General features: G+C 38.9%; 1 protein-coding gene across 1 annotated transcript in view; it reads right to left on the minus strand.

Moving 5' to 3' along the window:
* LOC121528013 (transformation/transcription domain-associated protein) overlaps nucleotides 1-20,365 on the minus strand; it is a 136,132-nt gene that overhangs the window by 64,602 nt on the left and 51,165 nt on the right. The window contains exons 40-48 of the mRNA XM_041815111.1: nucleotides 17,418-17,576; nucleotides 16,901-17,041; nucleotides 14,056-14,166; nucleotides 13,306-13,452; nucleotides 9,381-9,594; nucleotides 9,024-9,152; nucleotides 8,028-8,177; nucleotides 1,912-2,111; nucleotides 1,353-1,474 (exon numbers count right to left, since the gene is read on the minus strand). Coding sequence (XP_041671045.1) covers nucleotides 1,353-1,474; nucleotides 1,912-2,111; nucleotides 8,028-8,177; nucleotides 9,024-9,152; nucleotides 9,381-9,594; nucleotides 13,306-13,452; nucleotides 14,056-14,166; nucleotides 16,901-17,041; nucleotides 17,418-17,576 — 1,373 coding nt within the window. The remainder of the gene's footprint in view (nucleotides 1-1,352; nucleotides 1,475-1,911; nucleotides 2,112-8,027; nucleotides 8,178-9,023; nucleotides 9,153-9,380; nucleotides 9,595-13,305; nucleotides 13,453-14,055; nucleotides 14,167-16,900; nucleotides 17,042-17,417; nucleotides 17,577-20,365) is intronic.

A 20,365-nucleotide genomic window follows, 5' to 3' on the forward strand; every position in this document is an offset into this window, starting at 1 on the left:
ACTTCAGTAACAATAATCCTCATTTCTACATCCCCCTGCTGCTATGAATCATGGGTATGATTCACACAACAGGAGAGAGAAGGTGGGATGAAAAGCGACAACAAAGGCAAGGCTTCCACAGCTGCATATTGTCCCTATTTGTGCTCCTCTCCTAATCACACATTGTTCAGACACAGCTGCTTTATCATTTCGTTCTCATTACTCGCTGTCCATCACGGCTTTACTGCTCGTTTTTAAATCTTTTGGCATGAAGAGCAGATGGGCTGGAGGGATACGGGCTACATTCGGCTGATTAAATGTGTATGTGTGGGAGACAGGAAGACAAAGAGAGCTGTGGGTTGATGGATAGCAGGCAGAGAGACAGTCCCTCCCCTCTGGCCTCCACCTGCTGTGTGTCCTGTCATAAGTCCTGACACCACTGTAAGCCTGTGAAAAAAAACCCTGATCCTCTATCTATATCTACCACAACCTGCTGTCTTTTTGACCTCTTCTGCAAAATCCCAGACTCATATCCTTCTATCTTTCATTCCAAAGCTATAATTTTCATAACCTGGGGATTCTCTACGATGAAATTAAGGTAATAAAAATGCTATTTCCTCTATTTTAGTGAATTACTATGCACTATTTTATGGCTTTAAAAAAAAAATTCTGTTTGTGTGTTTTGCAGCCTTCGTCTTTTGTTTGTGGATGGAGGTAAGATTGTCAAAATACCTCAATTTGAACTGCAATGTCAAAAGGAAAAATCAAATTTTACTGATATTTGCTTTGCTACTATGCCTCATAAATGTCAGAATAATTTATTATTTAATTATTAAATACTGACCCGCCCATGCACAGTTTTTTTGCTACGTGGTTATTTCATGAATGCAACTGCCAGACTTTGTTTATGAATAAAGTTCAATTGAAAAAAAAAAAAAAAACTACTACTGAAAATATATTGTACTAGTAAATTACAGCACTTCCTTTCTGAGATATGCAGCATCTCAGATGAACCGTCTGTGAGAGTGGCTGTCAGAAATGGACGGTCTGAAGCCACACCCCTCTCAAAAAACAGGAACTCCTAGAAAAATTACATCTCTGATCAGTTAGTTTCTCCGTTTCTAGGCACCATGATTTTTTGCAATGTCCATCTAATCGCCCTGAGCATATTTCACAATGCTTCCCTCTGATAAACACATTTTTCAAACTCGTCTACCTCATCTCTAATTTTCAGTTGATCCTTGACCCAACCTCCCGTGACTTTCTCCTCCTCAAACCCCTGACCTTCATCTCTCTTCCGTTAAGATAGATGCAAGGGCGGTGGGGCGGCAGTGGCACGGCCATTTGGCCACGTGATGAATGGCGGTAATTACCTGTAGACATAATTAACGAGGTCCAAGAACTGGGCGTTTAACTCAAGTTCATCAGGAAAGCGCTTCTCTATGTAGGTCATCATCTTCACCAGCAAGATAGACTTCTCGCGGAGGTTGGGCATCTGGACGGAGGAGGAGAGGTGCCAGTTATTAGGAGAGATAAGTGAAAGAGAGACTTGAAAATTAAATAGAGAAAGCAGGAAGTTGGGAAAAATCATACAGAAATGATATATTCATTTTTAGTCTATGTATATTTGTCCACGTAAGCCCTTTCCTACTTTTCTCATTTTACAGCTTAAAGTAAAAGCAGATATTGTGGGTGTTATGCTAATGTTCCCTCTCTGAAAAGAGGAAATGTGCTATGCTTGTTATTTTCCAAAGTTTTCACACTTTAAAAAAATTTATTTGCTGATTCAGTTTTCTAATTTAAAGCAGCTTTTATCAAAAATTAATCTGCTGAATCAAACATTTGTTTGTTTGTACCAATTCTATCTGTATAATTTAATATTAAGTGGAACATATTTTTTAAACTCCGTCTCTCCCTGAACCTCTTTCTTACCTGATTGGCAGCCATTGGAGAATTGTTTTTCACCCACTCCTCAATGATTTTGACAACAGCACGAAGGATTTTGGGATCAGGTGACTTCTCTATCAGGGAGGTGAGGATGACCTGGATGAAGGTCTTCCTCATATCCATGCTCATGACCGACAGCCGAGTCTTCACCAGGTCCAAACTAAGCATGATCAGCTCACTGGTCACTAAGAGAACAGAAATGTTGGTGAGTGGGCATTTACTAGATCTATCTACCTCCAAATGTAGACGGGCATGTTTCATTTAAGCTACTGACAGTGAAGCAAAAGACCCATTAGTTTACTGTTATGTTCTGGTGTTGATAGTGTAAGTACACTTCAATGACATCTGCATCTTATTGTGTGATTAGTTTTAAAAATAGTCCATTTAACACTGAATCCAAGCAATGTGCTTTGATTAAAAGCACAATAAAAATTGAGGAAAAACTACGAAGAGTCAAAATATTAACAATGTTTGGATCAATAGTAGTTGGAACAGTTTGATTAAAATTTTGTGAATAATGCTGTAAAAGCTCTTGTTTAAATAAGACAAACTAAGCAGCTCAACTTTTTCCCTACTAAGGGAACCTTACTGGATTTGTTTTCCCTTTTGTTGCCATTTTCAAATTAAAAACAAGAAAACAATAAAAATGATAACAAAAAAGCAGCCTTGAAAATATCGATGTTCATGTGAAGAGTTTGGTATTTGCTATTTGAGACTTCCATGTTGGTAACAGGAGATATACTACCAAAGATTTTCAATAAATAAGGGTTCAAGTACTTCAGTAAAGCTTATTAGATTAGTGAGACATGAAAAATCATTAGGCTAGGGCCTCACTGGTCAGATGGCCGATGCTTTCAGTGACAATAACTGTGCCTACTGGACAGTAAATGTCTCTGTTTCCCGATGTAGTCATTAGGGACCCATTTAAAGCACTGATAGCATCTTATAGCCATTACCTCCCATCTGAGAAGTAACAGCAGAAATTATGTACTGCCTGACTTCTACAGACCTGGTGTAGCTGAGCTCGGAGAACAAAGTGAGCACAGAATCTTTGAGAATTTTCTAGTCGTTCTAAGAAAGTTAAAAGACAAAGCATTCACGCAGCAACACTTAAACTTCTGAACTTGTTCTCTTTACTTTTGCTGACAGATTAAAAGGAAAGTTGTCATTTGATTTCACATGAAACAGTGAGTACCAATTCAAACGAAGACAACACAATGTAACCATCTGTTTGTTTTATCTACAGAGAGACTCAGAGACAGTACAGGCTGGAAACCGGAGCTGAGGAATATTTCCTGTGAAAGTAGTCTATCTGTGCAGAGGATCTCCCCTACAACTACAGCTCCTCAGAACACAGCTGTGACCATTGATGCAGTCTTTGTATGAAGCCAGGTACTGCTGAGATATGCGGGATATCTGAGCTCTGAAGGAGTCCGGGGAAGGTCGACATGTGAGTGTGTTTGATAAAGCTGACCTCATACACAGACAAGGCATTGTTGGATCAGGGCTTGGGGAAAGTACGCCCACTAGGTTTCCTGATAACGTGGGTTAGCTGTAACTGCAGCCCTCCATAAAAAGTTCAACTGAAATGACCGAGTTGAGTACAGTTAACACAAAAAGGCATGAACCAAAAAATGGGTGAATAAATCAAGTAACAAAGGGAGAGATACTGGGTCAGATTCCTTGGTGGTCAGCAGCAGAATTAGTAGTTGGTTTAACTTTTAGCTCTATTTGGTTCCAGAAAAATAAGGATAAAGTTGTATGTAGGCTGTTTAAGTTATACTTGTGCATAACCTGATTCAATTCTAACCACATTCAGCAAAGGCATTTATCTACAAGGAGGAGCAGTTGGCATTGCTAACATTAATCAGTCTCTGCAAACCAATTGACACTGTAGAACCATGATAAAGAAACAGTGTTCACTTTTCTTAAAGGTTTATTTTTGAAGGATTTCATATTTTATGGAGGAAGACAATTGATAGAGTGTGAAACAGGGATGATACATATGGGAAAGCTGAACATGAACCAAGGCCGCCTGTGTACATGGTGTATGACCTAAACACTAGGCCAGTGATCATCAACCGGGGGCACAAGAGCCACATCAGGCCCTCAACAGCTTCCCATTAACCGTGCAAAGCAAATGGATATGCCCGTTTCCTTGTTTTTCACCGGCGAATCCATCTCGCAAACCGTTTGGGCCTGGTTAGAAAGTGACAGGACCAATCAGCAACGAGGGGCAGTACTTTCAGGGGCGGCAGAGTCGTGACATAAGCAAGCAGCTTAGAGGCCGGTTGCAATCATGGCGGAAGAGCTTAGCGTGGATGCTGCTAAAGCACCAGTTTTATCAGAACTTAAGACATTCAGTTGCCATTGTTTGCGTTACTCCTCAGTAGCTGGGCATGCGCACGGTTGCGGTTACGTCACGTGTTTTGTTGCTCTGATTGGCCTGTAAAGATGTGACAGACAGAACGTTCATCCAATCACACTCCAAGTTTTTTTCAAAGCCTCTGCCTTTTCCCAGACGCTTAGTATTGAAGATTTTCCAGATGGATGTGTGAAACAAATCCATCAGGTTAGCTTCTCATAGAGTCTCCAGAAGATTATTAAATAAGAAGATGTGAAGAGAAAAATATGTTGATGTATTCAGGATATCTAATCTAAAAAATAATCCCTATAGACTTTAAAACAAAACCAAAAACAATTAAGATTGAAACAATGTTACCTGGATTGGCTGAATATTTGATCCATTTCACAGAAATCTACCATTATTAGTGAATATGATGCATGATAAACACCCATCAGCCTATTCTTGGTTACAACAGACCAATCATGGCACAGCATATTAGCACTAATAAGGTGATGGACAACACAGAAACCCCAGAAATATGGAGCCAAACTATCTTAATCGCCCCCTAGTGGCAGTTGCGGTATAGGTGATTGGTTTAAGTGAAAGTCTGTCCCCTACATTGTCTGCCAAAAAAGCTGGCCCTTGTACAAATGTAGTTGTTGACCCCTACATGAGGTCATCTGTGCCCCAAAAGTGCTGTATTTTGAATGTTTTCAGGCTGTTATCTTAACTTTACTTAAGATCTTAAGACTAACTAATTTAATGCATTTAAAAGTTGTTTTCCATCAGATTCGAAATTATTCACCTAGGAACTATTAGGATCAAATTGAGTTATTTGTGCAAGCCTGACTGTGGAACCAGAGAATTTATTATACACAGATTCTGCCAGAGGAGACGCTGTAAAGCTCCATCATTACACAGCCTTTTTAATTCTACAGAAACCCAAAGAGCTCCTTCAAATTAGTGAATCAGTGTGTGACTTCACAGTGTTTTGGAAGAAAAGAAGAGCATGGTGTGTAAGCAAACAGGGCCTTTCTTTCTGCCAGCTTCTTCATTTACATTGATGTTTTTTGTATCAGTTACACCTCTTCCCTACCTCTATTTTGGTATGACTTCTCCCCATTATCCCACCTCCATTTTTTTGACACTGAACAGATGGTTGTAACAGATTGTCAGCAGTCTTTTCTTCAACTGAGTGTGTTCAAGTTTTCCTTACACTACAGTGGCATGTGTGCTTATTTTATCTTACGCTTTGATGTGTTACATTTAATGTCAAACAAGAGGGAGTGCACTTGTACTGCTGTACCTTAGTCATAAGGGCGATAAATCCTGTTTAAATTTTTATTCAAACCGCTTAGTTTAGAGCCTCTTTTGAGATTGTGAGGTATCAGATTGATTGATGGCTTTGGGATGCTGAAACAGCCTTCTAGAGCATCTGAAAAGAGCTGTGAGAATTGAGATTTTTTAAGTGTGATCTAAAAAAATTATTTATTCAGTCTGGATTTCATAAAGTGATTTATAAGTTAATGATTATCACTTGTGTTAACCCTGGTCAATTACACTTCCATTGCTATGTTCTGCTTTTAAATGTTCAAATAACAATTTGTAGCATTTAAACTGATTTCATCTCGACTATTTTATTTTTTACTTCTTTCTTAATCAATTTCTCATTTCAAAACTGAGGTACTGTATTTTTTGTAAACCTTTTAAAACTATTTAATTCCAATTTTCAGGCAATTTAATGGGTTTGTGTGTAAATTTCAATTTCATTTCTTCATTTTTAATCTGTGTTTTACTGTTCTTATCTCATCTTTTTTATCAAATTTATATTGATACACATTACTCTCCTCACCATTTTTATAGCAGTGTCAATTTTGGAAGACATTTCTAGATTTAGCCTTAGTTTTAGTTCTTAGACAAATATATTTTTAGTTCAGCCACATTTGAATCCTGTTCACCCTTCATAGTTTTGGTCTAGTTTTAATCGATGCAAACTCAAAAACCATTTGTGTCTAGCTTCAGTCAAAAAGTCTTTAAGCTGTAGTCACAACATTTTTTCTCTCTAAAATAACTTCATCTGCTAAATTGTAAAGATTAAACGAACTCTGATTTTGTGCTGACAATAGCCTACATGTAATGATATAAAACAAACGGACGAAAATACTAACATACAGTTGACAGGAGACTTTTGGGATGAGGATAACTGATTTTAATTGATATTGGTGCTCTTATTAACACTTTTTAATGATCAAACTCCTTATCGATGAAAGTAATATCAGCAGGAACATTGGTGTATTTTGGGTCGAAAAATGAGAAAATCTTTTTAACTGAGCTCATGCTTTATATCTATTTTATGTAACTAGTTAAATCAACATGTATCTACTTTAAATGACTGAATCCATCAATCCATTTCAACACATGGTAAGGTTTTAACTTCTTCCCCCTTTAATGATCAAAAGTCTGAGCCATCAAACACAAATCAAGGTAACTGTATGCAATTCTGTCCAAGACTGAGCAGAATTATTGTACAACAGCAGCTAATATGACAAGTCTAAGCTATTTAGCAGCTGATGCAGTTTTTTGATTCAAAGGTAGGCTGACTGCATTTCAGTTGAATTTCTTGTAAAGACTATCGTTGGACTACAGAGAAGAGCTACAGGTTTAAGCTACCTATCAACTACCTATCTGCTCCTCTCTCGGTTGTTTTGACAGACAGCAGGATATACACACAGTGGAGACATATCACATAATCTGAATGTCCTTCAGTCTAGAATGTACGTTTTAGTCTAGTTTTAGTCTCTTTAACGAAAAGAGATCCAGAGTTTTTATTATCAGTAAATGCAGAAAGGGCATTAATAAAATTTTTTGTTATAGTTTTTGTTAACCAAATTCACTCTGTTTTATAGGGCTGTAAAACATTCACATTTATGAAATAGCAAATAATCACTGAATTTCTATAGTAAATAACAATCTCCTTTTTACGTTGCATGAAATTCCACTATCTGCGTTGACACTGTTTTTGTGTTGTATTGGATTTTTCTACCTGCTTTTATTCTGAAAGAAAAAAAGGAACTTTGGGATGATCAAAGACTACGACATGTACAAAACCAAGGAATTTGTTATAAATTGGAAAGAAATGTATTTCATCAGTGTGGCTGCAGGGAGACATTGCAGTAGCTTAACCAAAGTGTGCTGAAATGGACAATTAAGCATGTAAATTAAAAAAAAGATTTATGGACTATACTCACATCACGATAATGCATCAATGACAATAGCCCCATATTTAACATGATACTTTTTTGTTTGTCTATTTTCTTATCGATTAATTAATGAATAAAAACATACACAGTTCACTGATGGCATTTAGAATACCTGGTTGAGCTGGAGTGATATATATACTGTGAAAAGTGCTAGTAATACTGTTCTGTATATCAGCACTAATGGACTGCCTCTTTTCCACTCATTGATTGCTCTGAAATTAGTGTTGTATAAAATTGAACAGAACTGAAACCTACTTTTATTACTGAAGTTTTATTTATCAGTGGACTAAGTGCATCTAATAGCCACAGTGTATTTTATAATAAATATACAGCCAGTAACATTTCACTGTTACATCGTGTAACATTTAAATGTTACATTTTGTAATTTAAATGCCCATTTCAGTTCTAGAAAGAGAACTTTTTCCATTTGTCTAGGAGTTAACACATTAGTGCCTCTTGTGGTGATGACTGAGTTTCTTGGGTTTATGAAGTACCTGTGCTGGTTTCAGTCACCCCTGGGTTGGCCTGCTGGGGGCTCAGGTGTTCCCGCACAATCTTCTGCAGTGAGCGCATGAACACAGAGATGAGCCGGTCAATATAGCTGGCATTGTAACTACACGCCGACTTCAGGATCATCAGAGTTCCTAGAAAAGCAATGAAGGGGAAAGTTAAACAATGATGTGTGAAAAGAAATAGGAAATGAATATACCTGGTAGGGACTCAACTTCTATGGGATGAGAGAGGGACACATAAACCTGAAGTTGGAGTTCATAGACATAGTATCAGAAAAACATGACTTCATTTCTCTTTTTTCTGAGGGCGTATCACAAAAGCCAACAGTGAAACAGAGGCTGGGATAGGTCTGAGTTGTGATTCTCTGTTTGTGCTCACTGGAGGGGAGAAGAATGTTAAAAATCATCCCAACTGTCTCCTGTCAGCTCTACTTTTTTTGTGACAGCAGGATATCAAAATCTCTTTATTGACCACAACTGCCATTTTGGGGAAACATATCAGCCGGCTCTTCGATAGCCATTTGTCACCTTGAGAGCCCATTATTTGAGAGCTGCCATACACTTCAAATGAAGGGAGAAAAATCAAATAGCTGACTCTTTGGAATAATGCAAGCTTTTTTCATAAATTCTCCCTGACATCTGGTGGTATAACAGTAATGTTCACAGAGGGAGGGCACCCCGAAAACAGCAATTCTACCCGAGACAACCTTTCCCAAACCGCTGGACTGTGGCCTCAGTTTAAACAGAGCAGATGTTAGCCTGAGCAGCGGGGCCCATCGGCTTGCATTTTAACGACCCACTCACTGATATAATTGCTAAGAGGGATTGGATTAGCTTGTTTTTGTAGGGAAATGGATGAAAGTGCGAAAAGTATATATTTTTTATGTGGGTTTATGACCAATAAAGTGAGGGTAGCAGAGCACAGGAGGGTAGAAATAGATAAATGAAAGGAAAAAAGGGGAGTGATGAAGGTCTCACCGAAAAGCTGTGTAGGGTTTGTGTTGCTTGTGGCTTTTTCGTAGTTGGTTAGTCCTTCATAGATGACCTTGCTCACAGCAGCATAGAGACACTCCAATTCCTCATACTTAGACGCAACAGATGATGTGCCTAGAGGGAGCGAAAGAAAGAGAGACGGGGGAATAGTGTTTTTGTCAATAAAGAAAAACTGGGAAATGTAAATCGATAAATGAAAAACAGCACACTTTGAAACTTAAGCCTCACCAAATAATAAAAAAAAAAAATTAGGAAATGAAGACTTGTCACAGAAAACTTCTCAGACAACTCAGACATGCAGTGTATTTCAATTTATTAGCCAATCAAACCACAGGAACGTACTGGGCTCAGTGGGGAAGATGCTCATGAGGCGTGAAAGTAGAGAGTGTACAGCCCGCAGCACTTTGGTGTTTCCGCAGGTCATGCATGCAGCGATGCCTCGCTGAAGAGGTTTAAAGTGGGCCAGGATGGCTGGAGACTGCAGCACTTGTAGAAGGAAACAGAGGATCTCCAACCCCGTGCAAATGTTAGAGATGTTTGCCTGGGCTGGCTGCTCCTGAGAAAAACAACAATGAAAAGAGAAGTGAGTGGAATAAATAAATAAATCACAAAGTCATTTAGTTTCCAGTATAAAGCCGGCAGCAATTATGCTTCTTAACAAATGTAATATATCGAGGGAAATATGCAGGCTTTTCTTTCTTGATTAAAGTATTAAACCCTAAAACCAAGCAAAAAAATATAGAGCCAAATCCCTTACAGATGCATTAATCATTTAACTTTTTATTCCATACAAACTCCTGACAACTGAGAAATCAATATTCCACACACAGAGGCATTTCTTGCACAAAAGAACCAGGGCGATGTGATTGCTGCTAAACTAAAGATCAATGACCAACATCGAGTCCCTAATTTTGTCTAAATTGCAATCAAGGTTTACAAGATGGCAGGGCCAAGAGGATAATCTGGGACAGATCCATGGCACTAATCTCAGCTAATGAACAAGGTGACTTCTGTGATAACGCTCCTGGTAGATATTAGGCTCGTATTGATTTGGCACTGTATTAACAGAATGGGATCTTGTATCTGGAGCCATGTAGATACGGTTATTTGGGTGTATGTCTATGATTGTTGCCTGCTTTTCCTCGCCCTCTCATGCCACTCCCTCTGACTCTTAATCACTACCATGCCAGTACAATGAGATGATAAAGTGTAATCCGATTTAGAGCATTGTTCATTAGTCTGAGGGAGATGGCGGGGCAGGTAGAGCATGCTCCCAAGGGGGCCAGGGTCCGTGTATGTGCATCTGCATAAGAGCCACAGAAAGCCTTGTTTATCACACTATTCCCATGGGGTCTGGAAGGGCTGATTGGTTTGTGTGTGTGTGACGAGAGGCAAAGGCGCGGCCGACACAGCGATCCCCAAATGGGAGAAAAGGAAGTACGTGACAATCGTGGGCACATGGTGATAACCTTGTCTGAACCGTCGTGCTGAATCAGACCAGAGAGATGACGAGAGAAGGAGAGGGACAGCAGATAAAAAGAGAGACACAGAAGAAAGAATGTGATAAGAGGCGGGAAAGAATAGAAGACATGAGAGGCGGAAGTGGTGGCGAGAGAGAGAAGGAAAAGGCGAGGAGAGATTCAGAGAGGCACAGTGGGGCGATATAGAAGGCAAGGATGAGAAGGTTGAGATGAAGAGGGGTGGGGAGGCTGAGCAAGAAGGCACAAGCTAACCCGAGTGGACTCCCGTTATCTCGCCTCTGTCATTATTTTGTCATTATGGTAGTTGGCGCCTCACTTCATGTATTACTGATAAGGGACAAAGGACCCAGAGTCGTTAGAGCAAACACTGAGACAGAGCTTAGGCAGGGACAGAGAAACTTTTGCAAACTGCAAAACGCATTATTTACCCTTTATTGTTTATTGCACATTTGAATTTTAGTTAACTTTGTTTACCTAAAATACTGTTGATGATGTTTACTTCACATCAAACATTCTTTTATGAAAATCAGAGACATTCTCGTACCAAAAAATAAGGATTTACTATTTCTTAGTCAAATAACATTGATATTTTTTGTCTAGAAGTAGAAAAGTAAGCCAGAGACTTTGAGCCCCTGAGCCCAGAGCTATTTTTGTAAGCATTGTGTCTCCCCTGGAATTTTTGTATTAAAAAGCTTGAAAAAGCATCAACCTTGTGGTAGACAGTCAAGCTCTATACACCCTTTTCTTCAGGACAACCTGGGATTTAAGAATATGTGTGCTCCACTTTACTTGAATTTAAAAAAAAGTTATAGGGCTATAAAGACAAAAGAAAAAAACTAATAGAAAATTAAACTCAAAGGTTTTTATGTATTGAAAACAGTAAACATTAACGACTTACAGAGATTTTTGCACAGACTTGTTCTCCCATCTCTTTGGGACCAAAGAATTAAAAGACAGTTATTTCGTGACAAAAAGTCTTTAAAATATTCACATTTTTACTAAAAAGTTCTTGCACTTTTGGGAATTTGAGTCATCATTCAGTCATCATTCTCTGTCTCTTTTTTCTCTATTATGAGTCATTCAGGCTCTTTTCTACAGTTTCAAAGTCTGTGGATGTGTGCTGCTCGGCAAAACATGATGTGAAGACATAACAGCCTGTTATTGGTTGTCCCAGCCCAGTCACAGTGCATTCTGAGATAGAAACAGACAATATAGCGGCAGGCTAACCCACTAGCTGCAGGAACGATCAAATAGTGGATTATAAATGGACAAAAAGACATTTGATATCAGAGTTACTGATGTGAATTCAATCTTAAAAGACCCAGAAAGTCAACCAAGTTCCAGGCTCACTAAAAAAGTTCTCCAAGAGCTACAAAGGCATAGATAGCATCATTAGAACAGCACAGTGTAGGGCTTTCAGAGGAAAAAACAAGTGAGTGCCTATATGACAATACAGTCCTCAGAGGGTTATACAGATAAAAGATAACTATATGTGAGCTATAAATGAAATACTAAACTTATAATAGTACAAATATACAAAAGCAATGTCCTTACTGTTGCAATGTAAACATGGAATAAGTACAATAATACTTGTTTGACTGCTCAAAAATTTGTCTTGCATCACCAGCTCATCAATCATCAAAATACTATCACATCACATTTAAAAAAGCATATCATTAAAAACAGCATAACTTATTCAAATGTTAAAAGTCAACTGTAAGACCATAATCCAAATGCAAGTCATAAATAATGACTCTTTGTGTCTGAATATATAAAGATGTCATCAGTCAATGCTAGGAGTTTAAAAAAAAGCTGAATAAACAATAAATGGTGTTGTAATGTGTTGTCATTCCGTCTAAATCAAACTACAATTCAAGGTTAGCTTGTACTGACTAGCCAATCACAGGAACTCTACTATTCGCATCATCTGGCTTTCTTGTGACTTCTGCAGTCAGCTTTTTCTTCCTCCAAATTACTCTCTTCGACACACCAGCAGCCCAGCAGAAACAGGTTGCTTCCTTTTCAACTTGTTGTAGGATGTATATTGATCAGCTGTCAGTGTTTCTGTCTTCTTAGTCTAACACTACCAGCTGAATGGAACTAACTGTTTGTAGTTACAAGTGTTAGAGTACATGTTTCGGGCATCAACTGGTAGGTTGAGCTTAGCAGGAAGATGCATGGTAGTAATATTTTTTTATTTAAATGTTCATGTTGCTAACCCTACTTCACCATTATAACCAGACCAAAGCAGAAGTGGATATGACAGACCTCAGGGTTTCCGCTACATGTAATTGATCGTGGCGCACTGCATAAAGGCAAAGCATAAAAAATATAATTTTCATTTTTTGAAAAAATAAATAAATAAATAAATAAATCTGGGCGTGTTTATTTCGTGGCATGTTCAAGTTACTAAAACATTTACTAAAAAATGTTGTTTTCTTTTAGTTTTAAGAATATAGACATTTAAACTCTAATATTATTTTGACAGCTTTGGAATATCCATGTTCAAAGGACCCCAAGGGTTTTTTTTAATTTCTAAAAACATAAAGTTTTAAGTTGTGATAGTGTTATTTCAAAAATTTGGGGGGATAGGCAGGCAAAGCCTTCCCCCACAGTTTCAAAAAAAACGGAAACCCTGGACTTGTAATTTCTGGGTGAAGACACAATGGTCAGATAATGGCCATTTATCCTTAAAATGTCCCAAAATGAGCTAAGATGGGCTATATGAGGGTATTGTATCAAGTTGCATAATGACTGATTCATCCTAAAAGCTTTTGCATTCTTACCACTGTCATAAGCAGCTTGTCAAACCACTGCAGCTTGAGCTCAGCACGAGGCCACATCTCAGGCCTGAGGGCAGACTTCATCAGGCTAACACACCGACGGGAAAGTAGCTCACCTGGAGACCCAGCCACGTTGGTGCTGTCATTCACCTGCAAAGAAGACAAAAAGATGGGTTTGCCATTTAATCATCATCATAAAAAACAGGTCTCCACCTTCAGTATTACAATGTTGTCCTGAAATTACACAGTGTAGGTAAGGGCTGAAGGTGTGGTGAACTTAAATTACTGATAATCGCTGAGGCAAGTGAAAAGATAATTTTCCTTACAAGGATCAATGTAGTTTCACAATACACTGTTATAAAATGGAATACAAAGAAAACATTCTGCTTTAAGTCTCTTCTGAAAGCAGTGAGCGATCGCAGAAGGTTAAATTCAACAGAGATGGTTGGATGAGCAGTGAGAATGAAGCTTGGCATGAAAAAGAAGGTTAGGAAAGTCAAGGTGAGAGAAATCTCAACAGTCTATTTTCAGGCCTGTAACCAAGGTCATCATTGCCACCAGAGCGAGGGACAGCTGCGTATGTGTGCAGAGAGAAAAGTGTTCAGGACAGCCACCAGCCGTGTCCTACCTTCACCTCTGAGGGGGGTTAGGATACGTTTAGTGCTACCTGGCAGGCGCTATGGATGGCAGAGCTGCACTCAGTGTGTGTGTGTGAGAGTGAGAGGGATGGAGTGCAGTGTGTGGAAGTGTTACCTGGCAAGCAATCCTGATGAGGAAGTTGACCACTGTGTCCGTATGTTGTTTCTCCACCGGCTTAGTGAGCATCGTCTCTGTTCCTGGCATGGACTGACTGCGTCCAAACACCTAAAAACACCAAGAAATAGTAATAAATAAGTCTGGGTATTTTCAATCATTTAGTACAGGGAATGATTCAATATTCAAAGCAGAATTTAAACTTTCAGTGGCTAAGCATAAGATAAATCAAACTGATTTTATAACTTTGTGACAGCAGTGCAAACTCTGCAAAAGTTTCTTATTTTGGAGGAAAATGAAACACTGCACAAATTAAGGCTTTTGTCAGAATTGCTAAAAATGAAGACTAGAAAGCAGCTAGGATTTACTGTTAATTATCTTTGCAACTTTGTGAGCAATTAACATTTTCTTGGCTCAAGCAGAAACAAACACTACTGTAGCATTTCCCTCTTGACATAAGGGGAAAAAAATCTGCTAATCAGACAGTCATTAGGACTAAAATCACAGAAATGCCTGTGTTTACAGAAAGTCTAATGTCTTTGTTTAAATACTCAAATAATTTCCAATCCATCAAAAGCAATTATATCTAAAAAATATGTTATGTTTGGTAAGTTTTGCTTATAGAATGATGTACAAGATCAGAGACAGTTAATCGAAACTGTATTCCTGTATCAAAACTCTTGATCCAAGCGTATTTCTCTAGAGGAACTCTGAGATCTTGTTTATTGACAAGGATCAACAAATTGCACCAGTACATAAAAGGCAGTCCGTTTTTGGGGTGTTCAAAGGGGAAATCATAAAGTTTCTGTGCTTAATGAATCACAGCACATTTTACCCAGTTAAGTTTCAACCTGCAATGTACAATAAAAGGAGGTGAACTTTTAGTTATGTTAGGTTGTGTGTATTGGTTGATGGTGGCAGATGCACTTGTGATATTGACGACTTGTCTCAGCATTCTATACTCTATATTGGTTTTACAGGTATATAATACACATCCACCTTTTTTTAGATGAATAAAGTATTATTATGAAATCAGAATTATAAACTTTAACACCATAATAGCAAAAAACAAACAATATCAATACCTTTTTAAAAACCAGTAACAAAAATTACACCACTGCACAACAGTTTTCAAGTCTAAATAAATATTATTATTACTATAACCACACCACTACTAAATTTCTTGCACACAGCTTATTCCTTTGTTTTACAGCTTTTTTTCTTATTAGAATGAAACTCATTCTCCTCACTTCTTCTTCAGAACTCCCTGCACTCTCTTTACTTTACAGCAACTCCAAGTCAAAAAATATGTTATGGTTTGCCAATCTTTTAAAAGGAAAAAAGTTTTAACTATCCTGCTGTTTGACGCCTTTCATTATTAACATGCAGTTTTTCTGTAGCCATGTCACTCTTTCAGTTCCATCTGTTTTGGCTGTTTGAAATGTGTGCATCTACTAGCTATAAAATGGTAGTTGAGCTCTCAGCCTACAGAGATGAGACAGACTCACAGCCTGCAAGTTGATCTAACCACCATTTCCCATCACCTGTTGCCCTAACTGAGGAGTGTTTCCACTCAAACCAGCGATCCCCATTGTTTGTTTACTTAACGTATACTTCCTGTTTCTTTTAAATGCATGGTTATCAAGGGGGTAAAGTGGTTGAAAAGTGGCGCCAAAACCCACCAGTGTGGTCATGTATTCTAGGACGTTGTGTGCGGTGAAGCCAAAGTGGCAACTTGCAATACACAATGAAGAAAGATTAGTATTCAGTTGCATAAGATCTCAGTAATGACATCACATGTCTCAACATTTTATTTTGATATACAAGTCAGCCCAGTCTAGAAGCCACAGCCAACTTATTCGGTGAAAAATATGGCCTTGGTAAATGGACTTGAGCTGTTGTCTGACTACTCAAACAATTTAACACAGCAGGTGTTACTGGTAGCAGACATTGCTATGGAGAATCAGCCATCAGTATTAGCTAGTCCCATTCATATGCATCTATATACATTTACACACCAGTGATGAAGCATTGGGAGCAAGTGGGGTTAAGGTTCTTGCCCAAAGTCACACTGACATGGAACTGCAGGAGCTGGGGATTGAACCTACAACCTTGCTATTGCAAGATGACCAACTCTACCAGCTGAGCCACAGTCACCTGAAAATAGATTTCAACAGTACAGGTTATAGACCGGATGTTATGGTACTGAAAAATTGGTTATTGTATTTGATGTATATTATTATTCTGTATATATTTAATAAACGAAACTGCACAGTCATGGCTGTTTGGTCTGTCTGAACGAACAGCTGCATAGAAATGTGACTGTGCATGCACACAGTGCTTGGGCGTATCCTTAGGGGGTGAGCAAAACCTGGAGACCTGTGATAACACATTACTGGTATCAACAGCAAATTCTTTCTATTGCATATAAAAGTGGCCCTTTATATACTTGGTTTTTGTATGCATCAGAGAATTATTACTGTGTAACTCAGAAACTTTGATTTAGATAAGGAGCAGACACTCCTCACAACAAAGGCATCTCATCCAGTTTTACAACAGCAAAAACAACAGATCACAGTGGGACTGAAGATGAAACAGATGTGCAGCTGTGATACTTTTGTAAGAAAAATGGATTAAGGCAACAACAACCGTGCTGTTTTCTCCTGTCGGCAGTTTTTGTCTCAGACAGATGTAGAAATGACTGTTTGATCAAAGTATCTATCAAACTGTTTTGCAAGCGTTAAGATAAGTGAGAAACAGAAAAACAGCAAGAACTTTGAAAGAAAACTGTAGTGGGTGTAATAGAAAACATGGTTGGAAGTGAGTAATGCTGGACTAAGCTCACCGTGGAGGCAGCTCCGGTTGCCGTGCGGAACCTCTTGACATCTTGTCCAGCAGCAGCAGCAGCCTCCAGAGACAGTCCTCTTTTCACTGCGCCCGCACTAGTGCCTTCACCACCGGCACCCACATCAGCCTCCGACTCCGGCTGTCACGTTAAAGAAAGGAGGAGAGGAAAGGTTGAAAAACGATTACAATTTTAGCATAAATAAAGTTTACAGAAAATCATGTTATAACTTGTCAAGATTTCTGACCTATTTTTAAAAAGTAATGGGTCAAGTATTTATGAAACAAGACTCTTAAAACTAAATGGATTTTTCTTTAATAATAGGCATCTCTTGTGGGAAGTGATCCATAAATTAAGCAGTGCATAGGACATAATGCAGTACCACAGTTATGACAATAGGGTTCCTTACATGGCAGAACAGATCTGACAGTATAAATGTATTTGCCGCAGACAACTTCTTCGCCTGGTTGATGTTGTGATATGTTATGTGTGCATTTAAAGTACTCCATGACCACACCTGCTGGTCTTTGATCCTCTGCAACTCCCATTTGATGACAACTTCAGCAAGGTCTACAGCCAGTTTCCTCTGCTCAATGGTCACACTGGGGGTGAAGCCCAGACGTTGCATGGCACTGATCATGTGCTGCACCAGGTGGTGACGTACAGGGTAGTACACCTGGGAAAAGAACCAGCGTAAAACTAAATGTTAAAAAAAAGGAAAATAAACACATATTATGATGAACAAATACTCATTCAACACATTTAATGTTGTTTACAAAAGTTTCTTTCATTGCAAATCCAAAACAGATTGAATGTTTCAGCATCCAAATTTAAACAAGGCAAAAGCAATCCATGAAAAAATTCTCTTGAAACTTATTCCTTTTCCTTTTTAGTATTCTTTATTAGATATTTCACATCTTCAGCCTCTCCTTTTGCAAGAACCAGTATGAGTAATTGTTTTTATCTACCATGAAGTGCAGAATACAAGTCACCCCTATTTAAACCAGACTGTTTTCTGAGGTGGGAAAAGGTTTCAACTGCCCTCCTGTGTGATGTTTTCATTCTGAAAAGTCCTCACCATGTTGCTTTTTAGCACCATCTGTTTTAACCGTATGAAGTTAGTGCCACTGCTAGCAGTAGTACGACAGCTGAGCTCTCAGGCTGTTGATTGTCGGGAGACAGATACACAGCCAGTGAGTTACTCTTCCCTCTTCTGCCTGTCACTTGTTGTTTTCACTGGCTTTAGTCAAACCATCGCTCCACAAAACTTGTTTACTTAACTGTATTCTCCTCGTTTTCTTTAAATAAACTGTTATGACCGTACTTGGGAGAAACACCATTAAAAAGTGGTGCAAAACCCTGCCAGTCTTGTCTGTGTTATTATGTATTCTAGCTTGTTCTGAAGCAGCCACTTGAAATTCAACATGAAAGGGGTCAATTTTCAATCAGGATATGTCGGTGTGCAACAGTGGCAACTGCACACACTTGCAGTAGTGATGCCATGTGTCTCAGCATTTGATACTAGGGGTGTGATGAGGCACTCCGCTCATGGGACAAGATTTGGGTTTACAAGAACAAGACGAGAACTTTGATAAAAGAATGTATGACTGGTGACTAAAGGTGGAGCAGTTATTGAACCGGCCTCAGATCAGCGATGCTCTTCTTCTTCACAGGCTGCAACACCAGGGGTTTAGAAGTGTCAGGGACATTCTGTTTATATTGGCAATTTCCAGTCTTATAGATGACAAATCTTGTGGTGATGTAATCTCACAGGATCTCATCACACCCCTACTGGATACCAGTGAATAAGTCGCCCAGTATAAGCTAAAGCAAGCTTTTTAGATGCAAAAATGGTGTTAAAAGTACAGAATATACAGCAGATTTTCTGGTATGTCCTTAATGACATGCACACAAGGTGCTAAAACGTACGTTTACAAGGCACCAGAAATACAGCTCCAATAATTTATTAGAAGTCTTTAAGAGATACATGTTCCTTTTACAACTCACGTCTTCAACACTATTCTTTCTCCCTGGATTTGGAGATAAAATCTACAACAACTAAAAGCATAATCAAAATATGAACAAGTGGGAAATAAATGATGGGAAAAGATGGGAACACTTCATTTTGGTTGTAAATTCCTTACACAGAAAGCCTCCCAACATCCAAACCTTCCTACTTGACAGTGAATTCAAACACAGAAGACCCAAAGATGCTGAACTCAGTGACTAAGATGAGACTGTTGTTGTCAGTTCATGCATCTCAAGTGGAAAATGCATTCTTGCTGTTGTGCAATTCTACTGTTAAACCCAACTTTGTTTTTTTTGTTTGATATACAGTTATAGGCATCAGGATAAGCAGTCACCTTGCACACAAACTCAGTATTCATTATAATGAATCCTGACAAAAAATGAATGAATAGATAAATAAATAATTATGTGCATCTTATTTTTGCTCTACTGCTGATCCTTTACTCTAGATGTTGAAGTGATACCACATGTAAAGACCAACACGGCTGCTCAATCACTGAGACCCGGAGTCAGAAGAGACAAACTCTTGAGTCGTATTCCCACTTACTCTCAAGGACATGATGACACACACTCAGCCCTGAGAATTCACACTCTCAAGCGTCACACTAGAGAGTCACTTAGCCTCACTGCGAACTGAACTGGGACTCTCGAACACACAGACGCATGCTGACAAAAGAGCAAGAGATGAGATGTCTATCTGAGGGCTGTTGCCTGTGTCAAAGAATATTAAAGCTTCTCACTTTGAGGGTAATTATAGCCAATCGAGCAGGCCTTCACAGCTCCTTAATGACAGAGCGGCTAAGCCCTGTCCATCACGTGTGCACACAGACAAACACGCACGCAATCTCTCTATTTCTTTATCAAACACACACACACACACACTAAGTCTCTCATCTGTCTGTCATTATCTTCTCCCCAGTGTAATTATGCTGATGTGATTACATTAGATTAGTCATCTGGCCCAGTGAGAGCAGGCTGTCAGTGAGATAGAGAAGGGAGCTGAGGGAAATGTCAGTCTTCTGCTTAAAGACTGTGGCGTTCTGACCAGCGAGGCAGCAAGCATCGGCTGAAGAAGCGAGAGGGCACAAAGTCTCTGAGAAGTTTAGGGAGGATGACTAACATAAAGGCCAATGATCCTTTGCTGCTGAACAGACTGGGTGCTCTTTGACTCTGCTGAGGAGATTTTGTCAGGATATGTATCTACATTAAAGTGATTACAGGCAGTAAGCAGTTACCATTAGCTCCACTGCCCAGTGATGAATGAGGCTGCTGATAACTAAGAGGAGGAAACAGGGCACAGCATCACTGCTGTCTGGGCAACAACTAATTTAAAACTCAAATTTTGTTAACTGACTTGTATCCAAGTGGCAAACTCTGGTGATGAAAAATGATCATGCAAAGAAACTGCAGTTTCTTGAGTATCAACTGGAGACGGGA

Source organism: Cheilinus undulatus, linkage group 20 (assembly GCF_018320785.1).
Source record: "Cheilinus undulatus linkage group 20, ASM1832078v1, whole genome shotgun sequence".
NCBI lineage: Eukaryota > Metazoa > Chordata > Actinopteri > Labriformes > Labridae > Cheilinus > Cheilinus undulatus.